The sequence below is a fragment of the Hemicordylus capensis genome, chromosome 1, assembly GCF_027244095.1.
Source record: "Hemicordylus capensis ecotype Gifberg chromosome 1, rHemCap1.1.pri, whole genome shotgun sequence".
NCBI lineage: Eukaryota > Metazoa > Chordata > Lepidosauria > Squamata > Cordylidae > Hemicordylus > Hemicordylus capensis.
In genome coordinates this window covers 333,555,349-333,576,689 of record NC_069657.1, presented here as the reverse complement: position 1 = coordinate 333,576,689, position 21,341 = coordinate 333,555,349, and the positions used below count along the sequence as shown (strand labels likewise).

Below are 21,341 nucleotides of genomic sequence, written 5' to 3'. Positions count from 1 at the left end.
CTAGTCATTTTGTTACCAATTACCATCTTCTACTGTTGTCCAGAAAGGGAGATGCTGATAGATATTAACACGCCCTCAGCCAGGGACCTGCCTAATTTCTGAACTCAGGTAGTTTTAGATAGGCAGGTAACTTCTTTGTTTGTTTGTTTTTTTGAATTCCTGTGTGCTTTTCTTCACTCTCATTTTCCCCAATTCCTTATTCCGTGTGCAACTCTTACTTTATTTTGTATAATTAGAAGTGGTTTCAATCTGGTTTTAAAAGGTTCTGGAAGGTTACTTGCAAAACTCTTCCCCATAGGCCATTTTGAACTACCGAATACTTTGTTCCTAGGATTATGTATTGTTATCTAGAGCTGGGTTCTGTGGACTCTAGCTGTACAGTGCCAGTTAAATCTCAAATCAGGCAGCTCTTATAGGGTTGTTGAAGCTGTGTCTGAGCTTGTTCAGTGGTTTTAGATAAGTCTTCAACTGGTGGCAGCCTACCTTGAAGTAGCAGCGTGCTCCTAACTTTGGATCAGAGCAATCTCTACTGAGAGTAGATTACAGGAAAATGTAGAGTATCCCCCCAGTCTGTAGGAGGAGAGTTCTCTTTTGAATGGCATCTTCTCTTCTGAAGGTATCTTATTCCAGAGCAAGGGAGACTGTGGATACATGACAGTACTGGGGGATTTAAAAGTTGTTTTTGTGGTGTTGCCAGCTTCTTTTTCTTTGATGTAATTTCCTGTGTTCCCTTAATCTGAAAATATCTACTCCAAGTTAGGGGGCAAACACAACAAAGGTGGGAGTTCAAAGGAGTTCTCTCACATGACCTCAGACTTCTTGAACTGACTTGTGAACAATCTTAAATAATGATTCCCCCCCCTAAGTTAGCTGACATTTACTTTCATTACAGGATTCTGCATTTATTCATAGTACTGCAAGAGGAATATATTGAGTGCTTAGATCAAGGAACAAAAACTGCTATTTTAAACCTGCAGAATTTAAAGAGGTAATGTAAAGAAAAAATTATCAGAACTCAAAAGTTCTGTTGTGTTCTTTTTGCAGATGATTTATCTGAAGAAATTGGATGTGGTAGAAATCGTTCATTAGGACATTCATCTACCAATACCCTTTTCCAATGGGAAGATAATCAAATACCAAGGTTAGCATTTCTGAATAAGATGTCTTGAAATAAAGTACAATTAAAAATGGAGATTTATCTATAATATTTTTTAGTATCACTGTTAAATATAGCTGCAAGCTTTAATATGTTTATCCAACTAAACCTTTTAGTTTTATTAATCAGTGGAGGCAAATGTTTAATCAGTGAGACTAAAATTGAAGATTACACTATAAATTTGAGGCCATTTTGGCTCTAGTGTGTTGGGGAATGAAAAATATAACCTTTTAATAATGGACCTTTTTAGATGTACACTTCTTTTGTGAGATGTTAGAGAATGCATAAATCCCTCCTATGTTTGGAGTTAATTGCGCCGCTTCAGTTGAATTATGGTTGAGCAGTATGTAGTTTTGCTCCTGGGAACAACTGGGTGCAGGAGCAATGCAGCATTCACTAGTGCACCAATCTCCTGGTCCCATTCATGATCTTTTAACCACAATTAATATGTATCCTGACCAAACAATGGTCACTACTCACTATATAATTATAGAATAATTATTTTGCAAATCAAAACTAGGAAGCAGTATTAACATTTCTGATTTTCCTCAATGGCTAGGTCCAATGGCCGGATCAGTTTCCTCTGGCTCCACACCACTGTGACTCAAGAAGTACCCACAGTGATGTGTGGCAGCAAATTTTCCATAGAAAACTGCTCACTATCAGATTTTTCTGTGGAATACTTTTCATAGAATATATTTTCCTGTGGGAAAGTTACTTCTAAAACTTAGTGCAAGTGAATGGAAGAAAAATAGACTAACAAAATGAATGGATTGTTAATCTTGTTTCTATTTCTCAAAACCTTTTGTTGCTGTCAGAGAAGCAGGCTCAAGCACAACCACCAACCTTTATTGATTGAGAATGGTAGCTCAGTCAGTTCTTCTGCATCAGTTTGACTCAGCCTGAACTAGAATTAGTAGTATAAGCACTTCGACAGACAGTTACTGATAATGAGATGGATGGGTGCCCTTAGTGAAAGAAAATGAAATCAGAACAGTAAATTAACAGATAATAAACAGCATGTCTTTGGGCATCCTAAAATGGAATATATGTTAATTTTTTTCAAGGGTTGTATGTTTTCTATATATAATTGTTTAAATCTGTTTTCCTTTGAGCTGCCATGGTACAATATTTATAATGGCATGTCTTATGAAAGGTGGTATAAAAACTGAACAGCAAAATAATTTCCAAGTTAGATTCCAACTTTGTTGGAATCTAACATTTAAACCACATTAAGGTGTGTGGGGGAGGTGGTTTCCTCTCAAATCAAATACAGTATTTCAGTACTGCTGCTTGAAACATTTTGTGATGTTTATACAACATGTGGAATTAATATGCTGCTTTAGTATGTGTTACTGCATATGTAGGTCAAATTTTCCAATTTATTTTTGTCTGGGACACCTACATTGCTAGGTGCCCATTAGAAATACTATATTTTAATCCTCTTTCATTTTAATTTAAATGCAGCTCTTTAATACTGGAGGGTGTTGAACCACAGAGTACTTGCGAATTAGAGGTGGATGCAGTGGCTGCTGATATTTTAAATAGGTTGGATATTGAAGGTAAATGATTTCCCCATGTGTTGTCATTCAGGACTTTGATATTTTTACAGTGCTTCACCCCTTCAATCTTAATGTTGTTTAAGACTTCTGCATTAAACCAAGCAATATGAATATTATAATAGGAATTGATATATACATGGGAAGTGATCAAAAGTAATGAATGCAAAGAAGGGAATTATTAGGGGAAACATAAAAGTATCAAAATCGAACAAGAATTTTGGCTAGTACCACTTAGAAGATCTTGCTCCTTAATAAGGTAATGGAAAGATTTGCATAATAATTCTTTATAAACATTTTCGTGACATGATCTTTGTAGAAGGCTTGGTTTGTATGATACAGAGGTAGACACTTATTAATTCTGTACTTTCAAATAATGGATACATGCAACTCTTAACTTAGAGTTGCAGGGATGAAGTTAATTCTTCATCAGCAGGGGCTATATTGGCAAATGCTCCCACTGTATTTTTTTGGTATTAAGTTGATAGTCTTGTTGATACTGCTGTGTTTTTTATTTTCCAGCTCAGATAGGTCAGAACCCAGGTTTACAAGCAATATGGGAGGATGAGAAACAACGTCGTAGAGAGAACAAGGAGTCCTCTCAAATTAGTGCTCCTGAATCACAAGGTAAACAAGGATAGGCTGTTGTATTTCATTCTGCCACTGTCACTAAAGAACAACACAGTGAGTCAGTCCTTGATCTAGCACTGAAGGTATATACAGTATCTTATAAGTAGGTTGTCAAGTTTATCAGTAGTTAAGAAATCTAGAGACTTTACCTTTATCTCCCCCCGCCCCCCACAGTGTAATAGTGTAGTTACTGATACAATTATTTAAGGTGAGACACCAAGGCACCCTCAATTGACCTGATAATGGCCAGTATGATACTTTAATGGAGCCTAAGTACATACACTTCAAATAATTGCATTACTTCTGATTCTACTTCCATCCCCTTCCTCTGTTGTTTCCCTTGTGTGTCTCCTGTGATTCTCTGGTACAAGAAACAGTCTTCTCATTCTCTGTAAAGTGTTGCACACAGAAGTGTCGCATATAGATGTGAAGACTTTGCATGGGGTGTTGACTTTTACACTTTCCAGTGGTTCTATGATGGGGCAGCCTTCAGTGTCTCCTTGATTGACATGCAGGGTCCACCAGCAAAACTGAAACTAAGGGAAGAGCTTCTCTCAGTTCTTAAAGTAGCCCTGTTTGATTAAGATGCAATAGGGTTCTGACATAACTCAGATTTGAACTATGCTTATTTGTTTTCTGAGAGAGAGCATAGAGAGCACCACACGAGCATGGTGTAGGGGTTAGAGTGCTGGACTAGAACTGGGGAGACCCAAGTTCAAATCCCCATTCAGCCATGATACTAGCTGGGTGACTCTGGGCCAGTCACTTCTCTCTCAGCCTAACCTACTTCACAGGGTTGTTGTGAGGAGAAACATAAGTATGTAGTACACCGCTCTGGGCTCCTTGGAAGAAGAGCGGGATATAAAATATAGTAGTAGTAATAACAATAACAATAATAATAATAATAATAATTATTTCTTGTTTACACAGTCAGAGAGGTACTATTGACTGATTTGGGAGAGGTTTCCCAATACCTGGGAAAATGAGCATTCCTGAGGATATGACCTTTCTTCCTCTGGCTTAACGTTGAATATTAGACTTCTCCCCTTCACTTGAAGTGAGAAAGCAGTTGGCACTGAAGCAAAAGAGGCTAGTGAGCATCACTGTTTGCTCCATATCTTCTCTCCTCTCATTGCCATTTGGCCTAGGAGCAAGGTGAAGTGATGGTTGTCTAGAAAGAGTAGCCCATCCTTTTCATCACTTAGCCTGATGCCATGGCATCCCATGAAGCCTCACAAATACTACATCCCATTATCATGTATATGGCCGACAACAGCAGCATTCTACATTTAGGCATCAGGAAAATAAGGATTTTAGGAGGCAATACTGCCTCTATCAAAGGAACAAGAGTTTTGAACGAAAACACAAGGGGCAGACTACTAGACCTACCTAATAGGGACCAGAATAAACAGACACTTTGATGGGCACATCCATCCACTGCAATTTAAAACAAAAGGCGCTAGTATCATTTCCCAGAGCACACAACATCAGCTTTGTGGTTGCCAGCAATTCCATCAAGTTGGCAAGTCATGCTCAAGCATAGCACCACATAACATCAGACCAGTAGGTACTAAAGATTACGGAGACTGGTTACGCAGTAGAGTTCAAAGCTTTACCTCCATTTACCGGAATGAGGTACACAAAATCAACTCCTGTGTTACTGGAGGAAATTCAGGTGTTACTAGAAAAACAGGCAATTGTTCCAGTGCGGTGGATGGAAAGAATGTCCGGATTTTATTCCCGATACTTTCACAAATCCCCAAAAGGGATGGGGATATACGGGCGGTTATGGACCTGAGAGAACTCAGTGTGTATGTGTGGGCATGCAAGTTCAGAATGACTATGTTGCAGGGAATATAACATCTCCTTTGCAAGGAGGAGTGGTTGGCAATGTTAGACTGGAAATATGCATATTTTCATGTGGGAATACGGGAAAGCTATCACATCTGTATAGTGATCCGTTGCATTCATAACAAATGGGATCTGCTCCTGCGCAGGGACCTCGCAGTTAGACTAGCTAGCTCCTCGAGACACCCACTCTGCCCTGCACATGCTTCATACTTCTGTTGAAATCAGCAGTTGAGGGAGCCATTTCCTCAGTTTCTGTTTGACTGCCGATGCGTCAGTACCTCGGAAGCTGCTCCTCGAATTGACTAGTTAAAGAGAGAAAGAAAATAGTTTGTTTCCATGGGTTTGACCTCGGAACTGCTTGACCATTCTTTTGCAAAATGGACCTGTAACAAAAGTATAAAAATGAAAAGAAGAAAAAGAAAGAAAAGATAGGAGAAAGAAGTGGACGGCAGGTTGCTGGCCCACCCGATTGCTATGGAGTCAAAGAACACATTTAAACGATGTGTGGAATGCCGAGTGAAGTTGCCGTCAACTAACCATCATGATACCTGTCTCCTATGTCTTGGTGAGCAACATAATACAGCTTCATGTAAAATATGTTGCTCATTCTCCAAGCAAACTATGAAAAACAGAGCGTTTCACCTTAGGGCAGCACTATACGATGAAGCGTTGCAACCCCCGACCCCGAGACCAAATTATCCTTTGACGTCGGGGTTCATGCTCGAGCGAGGTGCCCTACTCGAGACCAACTTTGCATGGATCTGCTTCACCCCAGTTTAAAACTATGCTAGAGCAAGCAGAACCTGTCTTCAAACTCTCGAGAGAGGTATTGAAGTATGCTCATAGGCATAAGGAAAAGAAATGAATGTCAGACTCAAAGGAGGATGCTTCGACACCTCCCTTGAAAAAGCACCGTGAAAAGTCTGGAAAGGGTACCCCATCTCCAACTGTGGTACAGACTTACAGCCCCATTGGAGAATCAGTTGAGCCTATGACGGCATTAATACCCAAAGAGGCGGTTTCGACATCGCAACCACCGATGCCAAGACATCTAAACCATCGAGATCGATGTCAAGGTTAGGTGAACCTAGCACAGCAACTTCAACGTCGACTTCAATGTCAACGGCAGCACTGGACACTACTTTGAAACCGACATCGATGTTGAAGACATCGTTGGATACAACTTGGTTACTGACAGCCTCGGTGTCGAGAAGACAACTACTGCTTTCCCCAGCACAGACATCTGTGCAGTCTCCTTCTACCCCATTACAAAACAGAACAAATAAGGGGCAGAAGATAGCTGAATTTGACAAGGATGCGGACTTCTTATTAAACCAGAATACAGCTAATGCCCTATTAGATTTGTTGGACTCCACGTCAAGCACTCCATCTGGATCTATTTTCCATGAGTTTTTAAGCACAGGACTGAATGTTGAGCAGGATATTGATGATTCTCCAATTCCTCCACCAAAGACCCCATCTATGTCTCCACTTTATGGGGTGTGTCCACACCAGATAGTGTCTCCAATACACTCTCTGGAGCAGACCACTTCAGAGAACGTTATTAATACAAGGAAGGCTACTGTGCCAGTGCAGACAACTGCTGCTGCGATGTATGTGCCCCTTTCCTGGAAATCTTCAGGTCACTATACAAATATGCAGGTGCTTGGACTACCACCAGTTCAGAGCAGAACAGAGCCCACACACTCATGCCAGCTTCAGGCATGCATTGCTGAATGATTACACTGAGTTCCTCCAGTGGAAGGCACAATGAGAGCTTCACCCACCGGAAGCAACACAGGCTACTGGCCCACCTCTAACTGAAACGGCTTTTACTTCGACTGCAGACACAAGCTATGCAACCAGTTGGCCCACCACTTGAGTGAAAACAAGGCCCTATGCAAGTGGAACAGAGGCCATGTAAAAGGAAGAGGCAGGCGACGCCACCTGTGGTTCCAGCATCTCCTTCGGAGGTGGTGGTGGTCTACACGTCGGATTCAGGTGAATTGGATTCTGATAGGGCCAGTCGCTGATCTGACTCGCCCTCCGACATCCCACCCAAACTTTCAACATCCTTGTCTGAGGATTTGAAAGCTTACCACGCCCTTATCTGGGAAATTGCAGAGGAGTTAGGTATGGACTTGAGATTGCCAGAGACAGAATTGAAGGATCTGGTATATAAAATGGTGGCTGCAGCTAAGACGTCTTTGGCAATGATCCCAGTGATTACTAAAGCAGTGAAATCAGCCTGGGAAGTACTTCTTACCTCCATACCAACATCAAAGCGGTTGGAATTTGCAACGTGTTGATGAGGAAGAAAATACTTACCTGCTGCGACACCCGGTGCCAAATTCTATGGTGGTTGACTGCGCATCATCATCCAAGGGGGGACATCGCCATACAACACCGTCTGACAAGAAAGGTAGGAAATTAGATGTGTTAGGCAGAAAAATCTATTCTCCCTCTAGCTTTGCAATATTTATTGCGAATTATGCGGTCAACAAACAAGGGGGCACAGTATCCAACTCATTGTGCACCCTAAGCATCAGGATATGGGACTGATGCATAGCACATGTAATATACCCAGTGGCCATAAACATAAGGGGTGTAGACAATGTATTAGCAAACAACCTCAGCCGGATGTATTAACAAGATCAACACCACAAGTGAGAGATCAAGGATGCATATCCAAACAGTCTTCAACATGTGGGGGCATCCTGCAGTGGATTTATTTGTGACTGCTGCCAACAAAAAGTGTTAGAAATACTGTTCATGTTCAGGAATAGGAAACGAATCACTAGGTGATGCGTTCTAACACAGGTGGAACAGTGGCCTCCTGTATCTATTCCCGCCATAGCCCATAATCAACTGGGTTCTGGCTCAAATACTGAGGGACAATGTGACTTGTATACTGCTGACACCATGGTGGCCGAAGTAACCAGGGTTTACCACACTACTCAAATTGTCGAAAAGGATCTACCACCGGTTCTCACTTCACTGGGACCTTCTAGTGCGAGAAGAGGGGTGAGCGAGGCATACGGAAGTGTAAACTCTACAGATGACTGTGTGGAGAATCGGCTATTGAAAAAGATATTACTGAATAACAGACATCCGTCTACGAGATGCAACTACAACAGCAAATGAAAGAAATTTTCAGCCCATGCTCAGAAACAGGGTTACCTTCCAAAGTGGGCCACTGTTAAACAGGTGCTCTTGTATATGACCACGTTAAAGCTGAATGGGCTGGCAAACGTATCAATAGTACATTTGGCTGTCATCTCATCTCAGCATAAAGGATGGGATGGCACAACTGTATTCTCACATCCGGAGAGTAAGAGATTTATGAAAAGTATATAATCTATACCCACCTATAAGGCCTATAGAGCAGTGGAGCTTGTTGTTAGTTCTGTCCTCATTGACAGAAGTGCTCTTTGAACCAAGGGAGAGTGCAAGCCACAGAATGGTCACCTTCAAGGCAGCTTTTCTAATTGCAATTACCACAGCGAGGCGTGTTAGTGAGCTGACAACTTTGAGGGTGGACAAGCCATACACGCAGTTCTGTCCGCATAAGGTGGTCATGCAATTGGTTCCAAACTTCTGTCGCAAGATTGTAACAGAGTTTCATCTAAACCAAGAAATTGTCTTACCCACGTTTTTTCAAAAGCCAGAAACGATGTTTGAAAAGGCTCTGCATTCTTTGGATGTCCACCATGCACTCCTATATTATTTAGAGAGAACTTAACCAATAAGAAAGTCAAGAAAACTGTTTGTGGCTTTCAAGGGAAAACACAAGGGTTTACCAGTGTCGAGACAAAGGTTGGCACACTGGATAGTTAAACTGATTGTGCAGGCTTACAAGCAACAGGGGATAACACCCCCACACACACAATAAGAGCACATTTAACTAGGGTGTATGCAACCTCAGCGGCACATTTGGTGGGCATAAAGATGTCAGATATTTGTGTAGCAGCAACATGGTCTTCCCAACAACCATTTATAAAACATTATGCTATTGACCTATGAATGGTAAAGCAGGTGGGGTTTGGGAGAAGTGTATTAAAAAGGGTGTTGCTGTAAGCTTAGGGCTTACTGTGCCCACCACCACGGAGAAGCTGGCTAATCACTCATTTGTTATAAATGCAACAGATCACGATCCAGATAAACAGGTTGCTCAATTGTAACTCTTGATATGGAAGTGATCCGTTGTATTCATAAAAACCCGCCCAGACCTTCCCCACAACAGTAGGAAAGAAAATGCGGAAACAGCAGTGTGTACGGATTGTCAAAAAGAGCGGTCTACAGAAAACTGAGGAAATGGCGCCCCCAACTGCCGATTTCAACGGAAGCATGAAGCCCATGCAGGGCAGAGTGGGCATTTCGAGGAGCTAGCTGATCTACCCATGAGGTCCCTGCACAGGCACAGAACCCATTTGTTATGAATACAACGGATCACTTCCAGATCAAGAGTTACAGGTGAGCAACCTGTTTTTACAGTGGGTGATGTAGCATACCAATTTTTCCTTCGATTTGGTTTGTCAACTGCACCGCATGTGTTCACAAAGGTGATGGCAGTCATAGTGGCATACTTAAGAACGGAAGGAGTAGAGATCTTCCTATATTCTGATGATTGGCTAATGGTTGGCAACAACAAAGAAAGGTTACTTTCGCAGATCCAGTTTGTGCTGCGCCTTCTAGAGGACCTGGGCATCAGTGTCAACAGGAAGAAGCTGAACCTGAAACCGCAGAAACGCATAAGTTACATCAGTGCAGAACTGGATATGAAGTTAAAAAGGGCATTCTTACCAATGGACAGATATCTGCAAATCAGAAACCTAATTCAACAAATCACCTTAAATCCACAACAACCAGCTAATGGGTTTGATAGCGATGTGCAGCACCACAATGTTAAACATATCTACGGATGTGGACACTGCAGATGTGGTATCTAAGAAACTTCCGCCCCAGTGTAGACAGCCAACGAAAGATGCTAACATTTCCACAAAATGTATGGAACTCACTGCGGTGGCGGACAGTACACTCAAATCTACAGTCCAGGGTCCCATTCGAGCCCTTGATCCCTACACAATGGGTGACAACGAATGCCTCCTTGTGTGGATGCTGGGTGCATTGCAACAAATATCAAGTGCAAGGTCAGTGGACAAAGCACCAGAGACAAATGCATATAAACTACCTGGAATTACTAGCTGTGTTAATGGCGCTGAAAACATTCAAACAGCTGCTTCAGAAGAGAGTGGTGCAAATCCATCTATACAGTACTACAGCAATAGCATATTCAAACAGACAGGGAGGAACATTATCTCGCTCCCTCTGTCAACTGAGTCTGCAGATATGGAAATGGTGCATAGCCCGAGAGATTCACCCTTTAGCTATCCTCATAAGGGGTGTAGAAAATGTACTTGCAGACGACCTCAGCCGTGTTCTGAAGTCTACAGATCCAACACCACAAGGACTTCAGTCGTTGGGGTTACCCATTGATAGACTTGTTTGTGATTGCTGCCAACAGAAAGTGTCTGAGATCCTGCTCGCGTGCAGGACTCGGCAAGCGATCTTTGGGCGATGCATTTCAACACATATGGAACAGGGGACTTCTTTACCTTTCCAACCACAACCATGAATGTATTGGGTACTGGTACACATGTTGAGACACAATACGTCATAAATTCTAATAACTCCACTGTGGCCCAGACAACCTTGGTTTGCGTACCTTCTCATGCTCTCAAGTGGGGTCTACCACAGTTTCCCACTCTGACTGGACCTACTGGTCCGGGATGGAGGGACAATACCTCACCCGCAAATAAAAACTCTGCAGATAACAGCATGGAGGGTTGGCTACTAGATAAGATATTACTTAATAATAGGCAGTCAACAAGAAGAAATTACTACAATAAGTGGGAAGATTCAAGGTGTATGCTAAAAAAACCTTGGCTTTTTCCCTAGAGAAGCCACATCAAGACAAGTCTTACTTTATATGGCAACCTTAAAAATAAAAGGGTTGGCGAATGTGTCTCTCAAGGTGTACATTTGGCAGCTATTTCTTCAGAACACAAGGGATGTGATGGTGTAACAGTTTTCTCCTGGGATTGTAAGAGGTTCTTAAAGGGGCTAAACAACTTATATCCACCAGTTAAAAAATCAGTGGAGCAATGGAGCTTATCACTAGTATTGTCATCACTAACAGAGCACCCATTTGAACCAATAAAAGATGCCTGTTTGTTTGTTAGTTAAATGTATAAACCGCCCTATCCAAGGGCTCTGGGTGTTGTACAACTAGTTTAATCTTTGCAGTAGAAAACTTTGAAGACAGTTTTAATTGCAGTTACTACTGCAAAGCATGTGAGTGAACCGGCTGCTCTGAGAACAGACAGGCCATACACTCAGTTTTATCCTCATAAGGTGGTAATGTGCATGGATCCACAATTCCAACCAAAAATGCTGATGGAATTCCATTTAAATGAAGATATAACACTACCTACTTTATTTCAAAACCCAGAAATGCCTTTAGAAGTAGGACTGCATTCCTTGGATGTATGAAGAAATTAAAATGAGGATGACACACGGATGATAAAGAAGGAAAGAAACCATATACATAGAAACATGAATATAAACCGTGTATATAATCTATAGAAAGGTTTCACACCATAGATTATTATCATATTGCCAAAACAAACACCATGGTATCAAAAACATGCCATACATACAAATTTCTTACACATCTGTGATGATTATCACAATGGACAGTTGTATGGACATGCTGACAATGAAAAAACATACAGTGGCAAAAAAGAGTCCCAAGAGTTAGAGTCAGAAGGTGATCAAAAGTTCCATTAGAAGTTACTTATTACTGCAAAGCATGTGAGTGAACCGACTGCTCTGAGAAAAGACAGGCCATACACTCAGTTTTATCCTCATGAGGTTACTACTCATGAGGTTACTAATGTGCATGGATCCACAATTCCAACCAAAAATGCTGATGGAATTCCATTTAAATGAAGATATAAAACTACCTACCTTATTTCAAAACCCAGAAATGCCTTTAGAAGTAGGACTGCATTCCTTGGATGTATGGCACACATTGCTGTATTATCTAGAAGCCATAAGAGACATGAGAAAAACAAACAGGATATTTATTGCATATAAGGGAAAGGCCAAAGGGCAACCAATATTGAGACAAAGGCTAGCCCAATGGTTAGTGCAACTGATTGTGTTAGCATATAAACAACAGGGGAAGTACCCATGTACCATTCGGGCTCATTCCACAAGGGCTTATGCATCTTTTGCAGCTCATCTATCAGGAATATCAATGGTTGATATCTGTAAAGCTGCTACATGGACATCTCAGCAGCCATTCATAAAGCATTACTCCATTGACCTGAGATTGGCAAAAGAAGCAGGCTTTGGGAGGAGTGTACTAAAGCGGATGCTGCCATAGCTTCAAAGGCTACTGTGCCCACCACCAGTTGGGAAGCTTGCTAATCACCTGTTCATTATGAATGCAATGGATCACGATCCAGATAAACAGGTTGCTCACCTGTAAATGATGATCTGGTAGTGATCTGTTGTATTCATAAGACCTCCCCTAACCTCCCCGCAACAGTAGCTTAAAGCAAACATACTTACCTTACAAGGATGCTAAAAGATCATCAGCACATGGCGGTCTACAAGAAACTGGGTAAGAGGACGCCCCAGCTGCCAAAAATAACAGAAGCACAGAGCATGTGCAGGGCAGAGGGGGCGTCATGAGAAGCTAGTCAATCTATCTGCGAGGTTCTTGCGCAGGTGCAGAACCCATTCATTATGAATACAACAGATCACTACCAGATTATCAGTTACAGGTGAGCAACCTATTTTTACCTCAATGAAATGAGGATCCTTGGTTACCTGTGTTCCTATGTGTGAGGTCTTGTAGCACTTAGACTATCATGGTTAATTCTGACCCTACGTGTTCCATGTCTTGCTATGAAAAACTGGCTTTTTGATGAAACCAGTTGACTAACAATGGGTGCCATCCAGCCAAAATTAAACTCCGTTAATTTAAATAAGAGAAAGTTATGTGTATAATTAACACAATACTATTAAAGTTGGACTGAGAAGTGGTTAAAAAGTTGAATTGTGACCAATAATAAATAGTGCTAGTTGTTGCAATACCTGTTTCCTTTTACTGAGAGAGATTATACGCTGTAATATTTTTGTAGGAATACAGAATACACTTGTGATTTATATAATTGTTGTAAAAAGAAATTCAACCCTTTAATTGACTCAGGGCTTCTTGAAATTCGTATGCTATTTGTTGCTTGCTCTAAACGTAAAGTAACATATTCCATAAAGAGAAGAAATCGTTCTTAATAAACTGTTCCGCTTTCAGTCCTTTATTTGTGAGCTCTTCTGTTATTTCTATATATAATATAGAAATACTCATATCATATATATGATATATAACATCATATATAACAACCTTTTTTTTTCATGACTAAAGATCGTGGATTTGTGACCTCAACGGAGAGTGAAAAAATCTTTCAGAAGAGACTTAAAGAAATCCTCAAGCAAAGTGATCTCTCTTTGTAAGCATTCATTTTGCTCTTAATCTTGTTTGTTAGCAATACAATTATTGTTGTTTGTTAGCAATACAATTATTCTAAAAAGTTTTTTTAATTAATTAGGACATTATCAGGATCGGTAGACTACAGTAATGGATCACAGGAATTCTCTGCAGAGTTGACACTACATTCTGAACTTCAGTCTCCTAAAGTGGTTGCATGTTCACCAGCAAATATGGTAGAAGTGCATAGAGATGAAGAGATGAACAAAGGTTAGTATTACTGGTACTGTTTAGGCTAAATCCAACTGCCTTTGTGAATAAGTATAGCAAAATCTTGCTCTTAAGTTTGTTTCCAGTTGGAAAAAGCCAAGGAGGAGGAAGAGAGACATCCAGAGTAGAAGGAATGATATTTCTCTGCATGCCTTTCTGCAACCGCTACCCTTTGTTTTTTTTCCTTGTCATGAAACTTGTGGGAAAAGTTAAAAGGGAGAGATGTGTCCTTTTTTCCCCCTTGCCCTTGCCTGGGTATATGTGGCAGTTGGGTGCCAAGGAAAAGTTTTCCCCCTAATGTGTTTGTGTGTGTTCGCGTGTGTGCGTGTGTTCATTCTCTCTCTCTCTCTCCTCTCCAAGCAGTTTTCCAACTGAGAAAAGGAAAGCATATATGAAATAGATCTCCCCATTTCATGTCCTCGCTTCTCTGACTGGGGCAAGGGAAAGTTCACATCCAAACCAAGTCAACCAGGGAAAGAATCAAAAGAACATTCAAGTGATAGAATTCTGTTCTGGGGTGTTTTGGCAGGGATCAAACCTGGGACATTTTCATACAAAGCATGTAAATATGTGCTCTATCACTGAGCTATGGTCCCTGCAGCACAAGATATCTCTAACCAGCTCTTTTGAAAATTCTGTTAGAGTAATTTGAATATTCATATGGCTTGGTAAAGATACAGCACTAGACCAGTTGTTTAGCACAACATGAATGAGTATAAGAAAAGCACATGCTCTCCCTACTCCTCTCATGCACAAGACAGAAGAATGAAAACTTTTGCTTTCACAAAATGCAATTCCTCATTACAGATGAACTTAGAATCTGTGGCTTGTTTTACTCTTAAAAATACATACACCGCCTTTCTAAACAAAACAAAACCAACCAGCGTGGCTTATAATAGTTGAGAAAAGAGCACGGTACAAAAAAGTAAAATAAAATATAGTCAATTAATTTAAAATATCAACTACTAACATAAACTCATACCAGCATGGAGGAAGGGTTATTGAAAGAGAAAAGTCTGTATCTCTCACCAAAAACTGCTATGGTGGAAAGAGTGTCATTTGGAACTCCTGCAGTAGGCTTCACAGGACAGAGTCCACTGTCAAGAAGGCCCTCTATTGCGTGACTGTTAGATAAATCTCTGACAGAGGGAGCACATACAAAAGGGCTTTTCTGTTTGGTCTTATTGAGCTGGTAGATTCATAAGTTGTCTTGCAGGTACCCTGGACCCAACCAATTTAGGGCTTTAAAGTTTAATAACCAGCACCTTGAATCATGTCTGGAAACAAACTGGTAACCAGCACAGCTGAAGGAGCACTGATGTAATGTACCAATCAGGACTCTTGCAGTCATTTTCCGGATCAGTTGACATTTCTGGAGGACAGCCGCAAATAAAACATGTTGCAGTAACTGAGGTGAAATAGAACAAAATGTGAATTACAGTGGCCAGATCTGATTGACACTTGGGATATGCACAAAACTGGATATTATGGTTCGCTTTGAATTCAAACCAGGCTCATACTGGGTCCACTGGCTTGAGTACCAGTTTGGTCAAACCAACCCCTGGTCCAGTTCAAGCTCAAACCAGTTCTAAAAGGTTCTGCCGTAGGGAATAATGCGGATTAGAACTGGCCCATAATTCCTGAGGGTAGCCCCTAGGGACATCAAAACTGATTGGGTGGTAGGGCCCCATGGGTGCCAACTACCACCCAAGCCGCAAAGCAATCGGACAGAGGAGTGATTTTAAAGGAATTTTTCTGTAGTGTGGATTCTTGGTTTCCAATCTAACCCAGCTTGGTTCGGACACTGACCGGCCTAATTTCTATGGGGCCACTCCAGGTCGAACCTGGACCAGATGAACCAGGCCGGTTTGATCTCAAGCCCGGTTCAACTTGAGCCAGTTTGCACATTCCTAATTGACACATAAATGGATGCTCCTGGCCTGTCAGCTGAAGCTGGGCAAAAGCACCCTGGTTATCAAGATGCAATTCCAAGTACAGGAAAACTCCAAAGATATGAGTCTGATCATTAAAGGGGAGTCCCAGTATTATTCAGAGCACATTGATAGACCATTGCAGAATCAGTAATTCTCCTGACCAGGAGAACTTCTGTATTCCCCAGATTAATTTCAGTTGACCCACGTCCAGCCTTCACTGACTCCAAGCACTGGTTCACGAATACATTGCTTCTTCAGCTGAGGATGGCACTCATATTTATAAATGATGAGCTCTCCCCACCCCACCCTCCCATTTGGATGTCATCTACATATTGATAGGATTTCTGGATCATATTCTGTTGGCATTCATAATACTGGGTTCTGCGCCTGTTAAGGACCACTTGGGTGGAATTCAGTTGCTCCTTGTGGTACCTAGAACCACCCTGTACATGTGCTGCACGTTCGTTACTTTTGGCAGTTTGGCACAATTTTACTTTAGTGACTTTCTGCCTGCCATAGCGTTCATAACTTGGTGGAGTAGCTCCTCAGGTTTATTTTCCTGTGAAAACAGAATTGATTCTTGGCTAAATTTTATCATGTACTTGACTTTGGATCGTTTCTGGCTTATTCTAAAATTATTATGGACATCGGCATTACAAAATTATTGATATTTTTGGCTTTAACATCAGACTGGTTGAGTATTCCTTTCAGACTGCAGTATCTCTTAGTTCCATGGGCTGCAAAGAAAACTTTAAAAGGTGTAAGAACTGCAGGGGTAAACTCCCCTCAATCGATGGTCACGATTTTTGTCTGTTGGGTGATCAACATAACACAAGCCCGTGCAACATCTGCCTTTTCATTCTCGCATCAGACCCCCCCAAAAAACCAGGCTCTGTGTTAACGGGCTGCTTTGTATGAGGAAGTCTTAAGACCGGCTACTCAGATGCCTCACTCCCCTAAAAAATTACTATCAGTGTCCAGGGCTGCTATTCAAACACAATCTAAACCCTCTATATCGTAAGCTTCCACCTCAAAAGCAGACCCTATATTTAAAGTAACCCGTTGACACAAGCACAGGAAAAAGCGCAAATCCTTGGAGGATACCAGTGAGCCAGCTCCTAAAAGAACATCAGAACAAAAGCTCCAAACCTTCAATTGTGATGCAGTCAGTACCAGCAGTACTGCCTACTACATCAACTCCATCCCCTTCGGGATTGCAGTCAACTTGAACAACTCCACCAATACCGACATTGGTAACAACATTGATCCTGATCCTGGCATCAAACACAATACCGACAACACAGATTGCTAGACCACATGCATCGTCACTGTCTCCAGCTCCAACTCCACAGCATTCACTATTGACACTGAGGGAATCCCAGGCCAACAACACTGAGGGATCAAACACCACAACATAGAGAGAGCACTCCATCCCGATTTCCAGTGACTTTCAACATCGATCATGACACTGACAGAATGGATGCTGCTCTGGATTTGAGGACAGCACAGAACCTATTAGAATCTCCTTGATTCTAATTAGGGATGAGCACGAACTGGTTCGAAGGCCATGTTGGAGGCCTCCAAACCGGTTCGGAAACGGACCAGTCCGGCGGTCCGGCACTGAGGGGGGATCTACCTTTAAGGGCGGGGGGTTAGAACTTACCCCTCCCGCCGCTCTTCCCCCTCCGGCGCTGTGTTTTAAATTGAAGTTTTCGGGGCGGCAGCGTTCCTCCCTGCTGCCCCTGCCCCGCCTTACTGCTTCTTCCGGGCAACGACGGGGGCAGGGGTGGCAGGGAGGAACGCTGCCGCCCCGAAAACTTCAATTTAAAACACAGCGCCGGAGGGGGAAGAGCAGCGGGAGGGGTAAGTTCTAACCCCCCGCCCTTAAAGGTAGACCCCCCCTCAGTGCCGGACCGCGCCGCGTGGTTCCGTGCACACCACTAATTCTAATCAAAGCACTTATTCAGCCTCAATGAAAGCACTCTTTCAGCCTTGATGTTTCATGGCTTCTTGAGCCAAGGTTTAGATTATGAAGGTGACATTGAAGAGGTGCCAGTCCAGCCTCCTAACACCCCTTCTATGTCACCACCAAAGCCTTTCTTAACTGGAACACTGTGTACACCAGCATTTCATGCCCCAGTGCACCGTACATTTTTACAGCCTGAAATGTAGTTTGAATATTAGAGGTCAAACAACACATGGAGATCACCAAAGGACACTACTGTGACACAATATCTCCTCTCTGAAGGGGGATGGTGTGACTCTAATCACTACTGTGACAGGGAGTCCCCAGCACTCCCTAGTGATTACTATGACTACATGTTGTGGAAAGCTCAGCAACAGGCATCCAAGCATTTTGTACAAACAGCAACTCAGGTGACTCCACCAATTGTTGAAGAACCACTTCCCCTCTTTGTCATTCCACCTCAACAACTTGCTCCTAAACACAGTGCAGCAGTGAGTACTCAAACGTGCTCTATACTGCAGGGAAATCTTCCAGCTGTGCCTCCTGCACTGTCTACTAGTTCTATATCGGCACCTTTAACTACACAATCTGTTGTTGTGGAATCATCAGATACAGACTATGGTACTTTGGAATCAAACTCGACGGATCATCCTACAGACCCACCTCAGGATGTTCCTTCTAATCCATCAATCTCACCAAGAGAGGAATTTGTTTCTATATTACCAGCAAATTGAAGAAATGGCCTCAGTACTGGGGTTAGAATTAAAACATAAGATACAAGATCTCGGTGATCCTGTATATAGCTTTATGAAAACTTCTTCATCCTCACAACCCGTCTTCTTACCCATATTACCTGTCATCTCAAAAGCAACACAATACGCTTAAGGAGGTGCTACAAACAACAGCACCTACATCCAGGCACCTAGAAAGTCTGTACAGAATACAAGAGGAGGATAATGAATATCTAATTAAACATCCTACACCAAGCACCCTTGTAACTGATTCTGTCTCTCCTTCTGAGTCTGGGAGGCAGCACACAACTCCAGCTGATAAAGAAGGGTCACAATTTAGATGTTTCAGGCTGGAAGGCATACTCCACAGCATTCCTTTCCTTGAAAATTGCAAACTGTACAGCATGCTTTGCAAAGTATACTCATTCTTTATGGGACACCTTATACAGGCAAAAACCTACGTTATCACCAGAAGACTCAGAAGCGATTTGCCCAAACCTATGCAAAAAAACTACTACACTCACTCATCAGCAGTTAACTAATGCTAAACACTGGGCTGAAACTGAGTCTAAGACAACAGGTAGTCTTATCAGCGCTATCAGCACAAGCCCTACAACCAGAAGTCAAAAAATTCACAAGGCCAATGTTCTAAGAATGCTGATCAATCTGTACATCTATGTGTGGAAATTTCAGATAACTCAAGGCATCCTTCCTCTCCTTCACGGGGAGGAATGGCTTGTGACGGATTTGAAAGATGGTTATTTCCACATCGGAATCCAGAACAATCTCAGAAAATATTTACACTTCAGTGTCGGGAACACAGTTTACCAATATAGTGTGCTCCTCTTTGGGTTAGCAACAGCACCACATGTGTTCACCAAATGCATGGCTGTAATAGTGGCACATCTGTGCACACTGGGAGTGACACTATTTCTGTATTTGGACAACTGGCTTCTGATGGGAAAAAGTGCAAATGAGTTACATTATTAGATCCGGTGATCAAGGATTTGAGGATCCAGGTAAACTGGAAGAAGTCTCACTTAACTCTAGCCAAGAGAATAGACTGTATTGGTGTAGTGCTTGATGTGGATGCTCAGAGAGCATTTCTGCCTTTAGAACGTTGCCAGCAGATCACAGAGCTGATCCATTCCATTTGGTCAAATCCAGTTCAGAAGTTGGACACCATTCAGAGGTTGAGTCCAATAAGCCTCCCATGCTTCAACTGTTGGATTTGCGTGCCTTTTGGATGCAGAAACTGCAGCTATGAAAACAGCAAATAGTGAAAAACTCCATCCTTGGATGGAGTTTAATAGTATATAGCCAGCATTACAAACATCTTCATGAGATACCTGTACCTTTGGAAGAACAACAGACTACACTACACTCTGGATCTTCACTCTGCAGAGGAGGAAAATTTTGAGAGGACTGTTCTTAAGATGGTACAACCACCATAACAGTGTATCCTAGTTTCATCTCCACAAGCCACTCCAGAAGGATACAATGGTCTGGTATCAAATGCTGCTGAGAAGTCCAGCAAAAAAGATGTACTTCCCTTATCCGGTTCCAGTCTTAGGTCATCAGTAGAGCAAAGCAGTTTCAGTCCCATAAATGGACCAAAGGTCAGTTGAAAAACATCAAAATGATGGCTTTGTCCAGAAACCTTTCAAACTGGGTCACTACCGCACGCTCCAGTAATATGCCCAAGAATGGCAGATTGGAGATAGTGGTAGCTATCTAAATTTGAATGGCTAAGGGAGGGCTTGTTCAGTAGAGAGCAGACTGCTATAAAATTTAGGCCCAATAGAACTGTACCATAGGGAACCTCTGCTAAGTCATTAGAGTTGGAACAGACCTATCCTGGCTCTTCTAACTATATTTAGCAATCAAACCACAGTTTGTTTCTCAAGTTAATACATAATGTACAGTTGTAGTTTGTATTAAAAGGAAAAGTGTTCCCCTCCCACCAACAGAGAATGAAGGGGGAGCATGCAAATCCACAGTTTTCTCAGGCTCATTCACATAGTGCTAAATTATGGTTTACTGTTACTTCTGAACCAGGCCAATGTGTTTAATAGCCATGAACTGTTTCTAAGAGAGAGAAAACATTGCATTGTCAGATCATTTGCAGAGCTCTTAATCTCATTTTTAGTGGAATCCAGCAGGAAGTACAAAGAGGACGATGCACTTATTAATGAAGAAGCCATTTTGAACATCATAGAAAATAGTCAGCATTTTCAACCCTTGTCACAGAGATTGAATAAGACTCCAGTGTTCAGTAAGTAAAATCCAAAAGCATATTGTCCTTTTCAACAAGTTTCTAATGCCCCTAGTTTGTCTAAACTGAGACTTTATCTACCACACAAAAAACTTTCTGTAAAGTGTTTAATTCAGCTGTTTTTTAATAGTCCTGTATTGTCCTTTGAACTCCAGTGCATTTTCTGATGGAAACTTGAAATTAAAATATGCATGCTTTATATTAACATATGTTTGTAAAAGTGAAAAGTTACTATAAGCCAGTTTTTCGAAGGGCAGAGAAGTTAATATCAAAAACTTAATATTTTGTCCTAAAAACAATAATGAAAGTAGTGGGACCAGCAAAACAACCAAACCAGTCAGGATAATAAGAAAAAGGATTAGATTGGCAGTGCTTCTGCTTCAAGCTGTTCCTCTGTCCCCATCTTAACTGC

At 41.8% G+C, this 21,341-nt stretch overlaps 1 protein-coding gene across 3 annotated transcripts in view; it reads left to right on the top strand.

Annotated features, from left to right (window-relative positions):
* REV3L (REV3 like, DNA directed polymerase zeta catalytic subunit) overlaps positions 1-21,341 on the top strand; it is a 188,642-nt gene that overhangs the window by 61,761 nt on the left and 105,540 nt on the right. For all 3 annotated transcript variants that reach the window (XM_053305716.1, XM_053305629.1, XM_053305804.1), the window contains exons 5-10: positions 1,045-1,141; positions 2,624-2,718; positions 3,238-3,342; positions 13,691-13,775; positions 13,875-14,023; positions 20,804-20,929. In XM_053305716.1, coding sequence (XP_053161691.1) covers positions 1,045-1,141; positions 2,624-2,718; positions 3,238-3,342; positions 13,691-13,775; positions 13,875-14,023; positions 20,804-20,929 — 657 coding nt within the window. The remainder of the gene's footprint in view (positions 1-1,044; positions 1,142-2,623; positions 2,719-3,237; positions 3,343-13,690; positions 13,776-13,874; positions 14,024-20,803; positions 20,930-21,341) is intronic.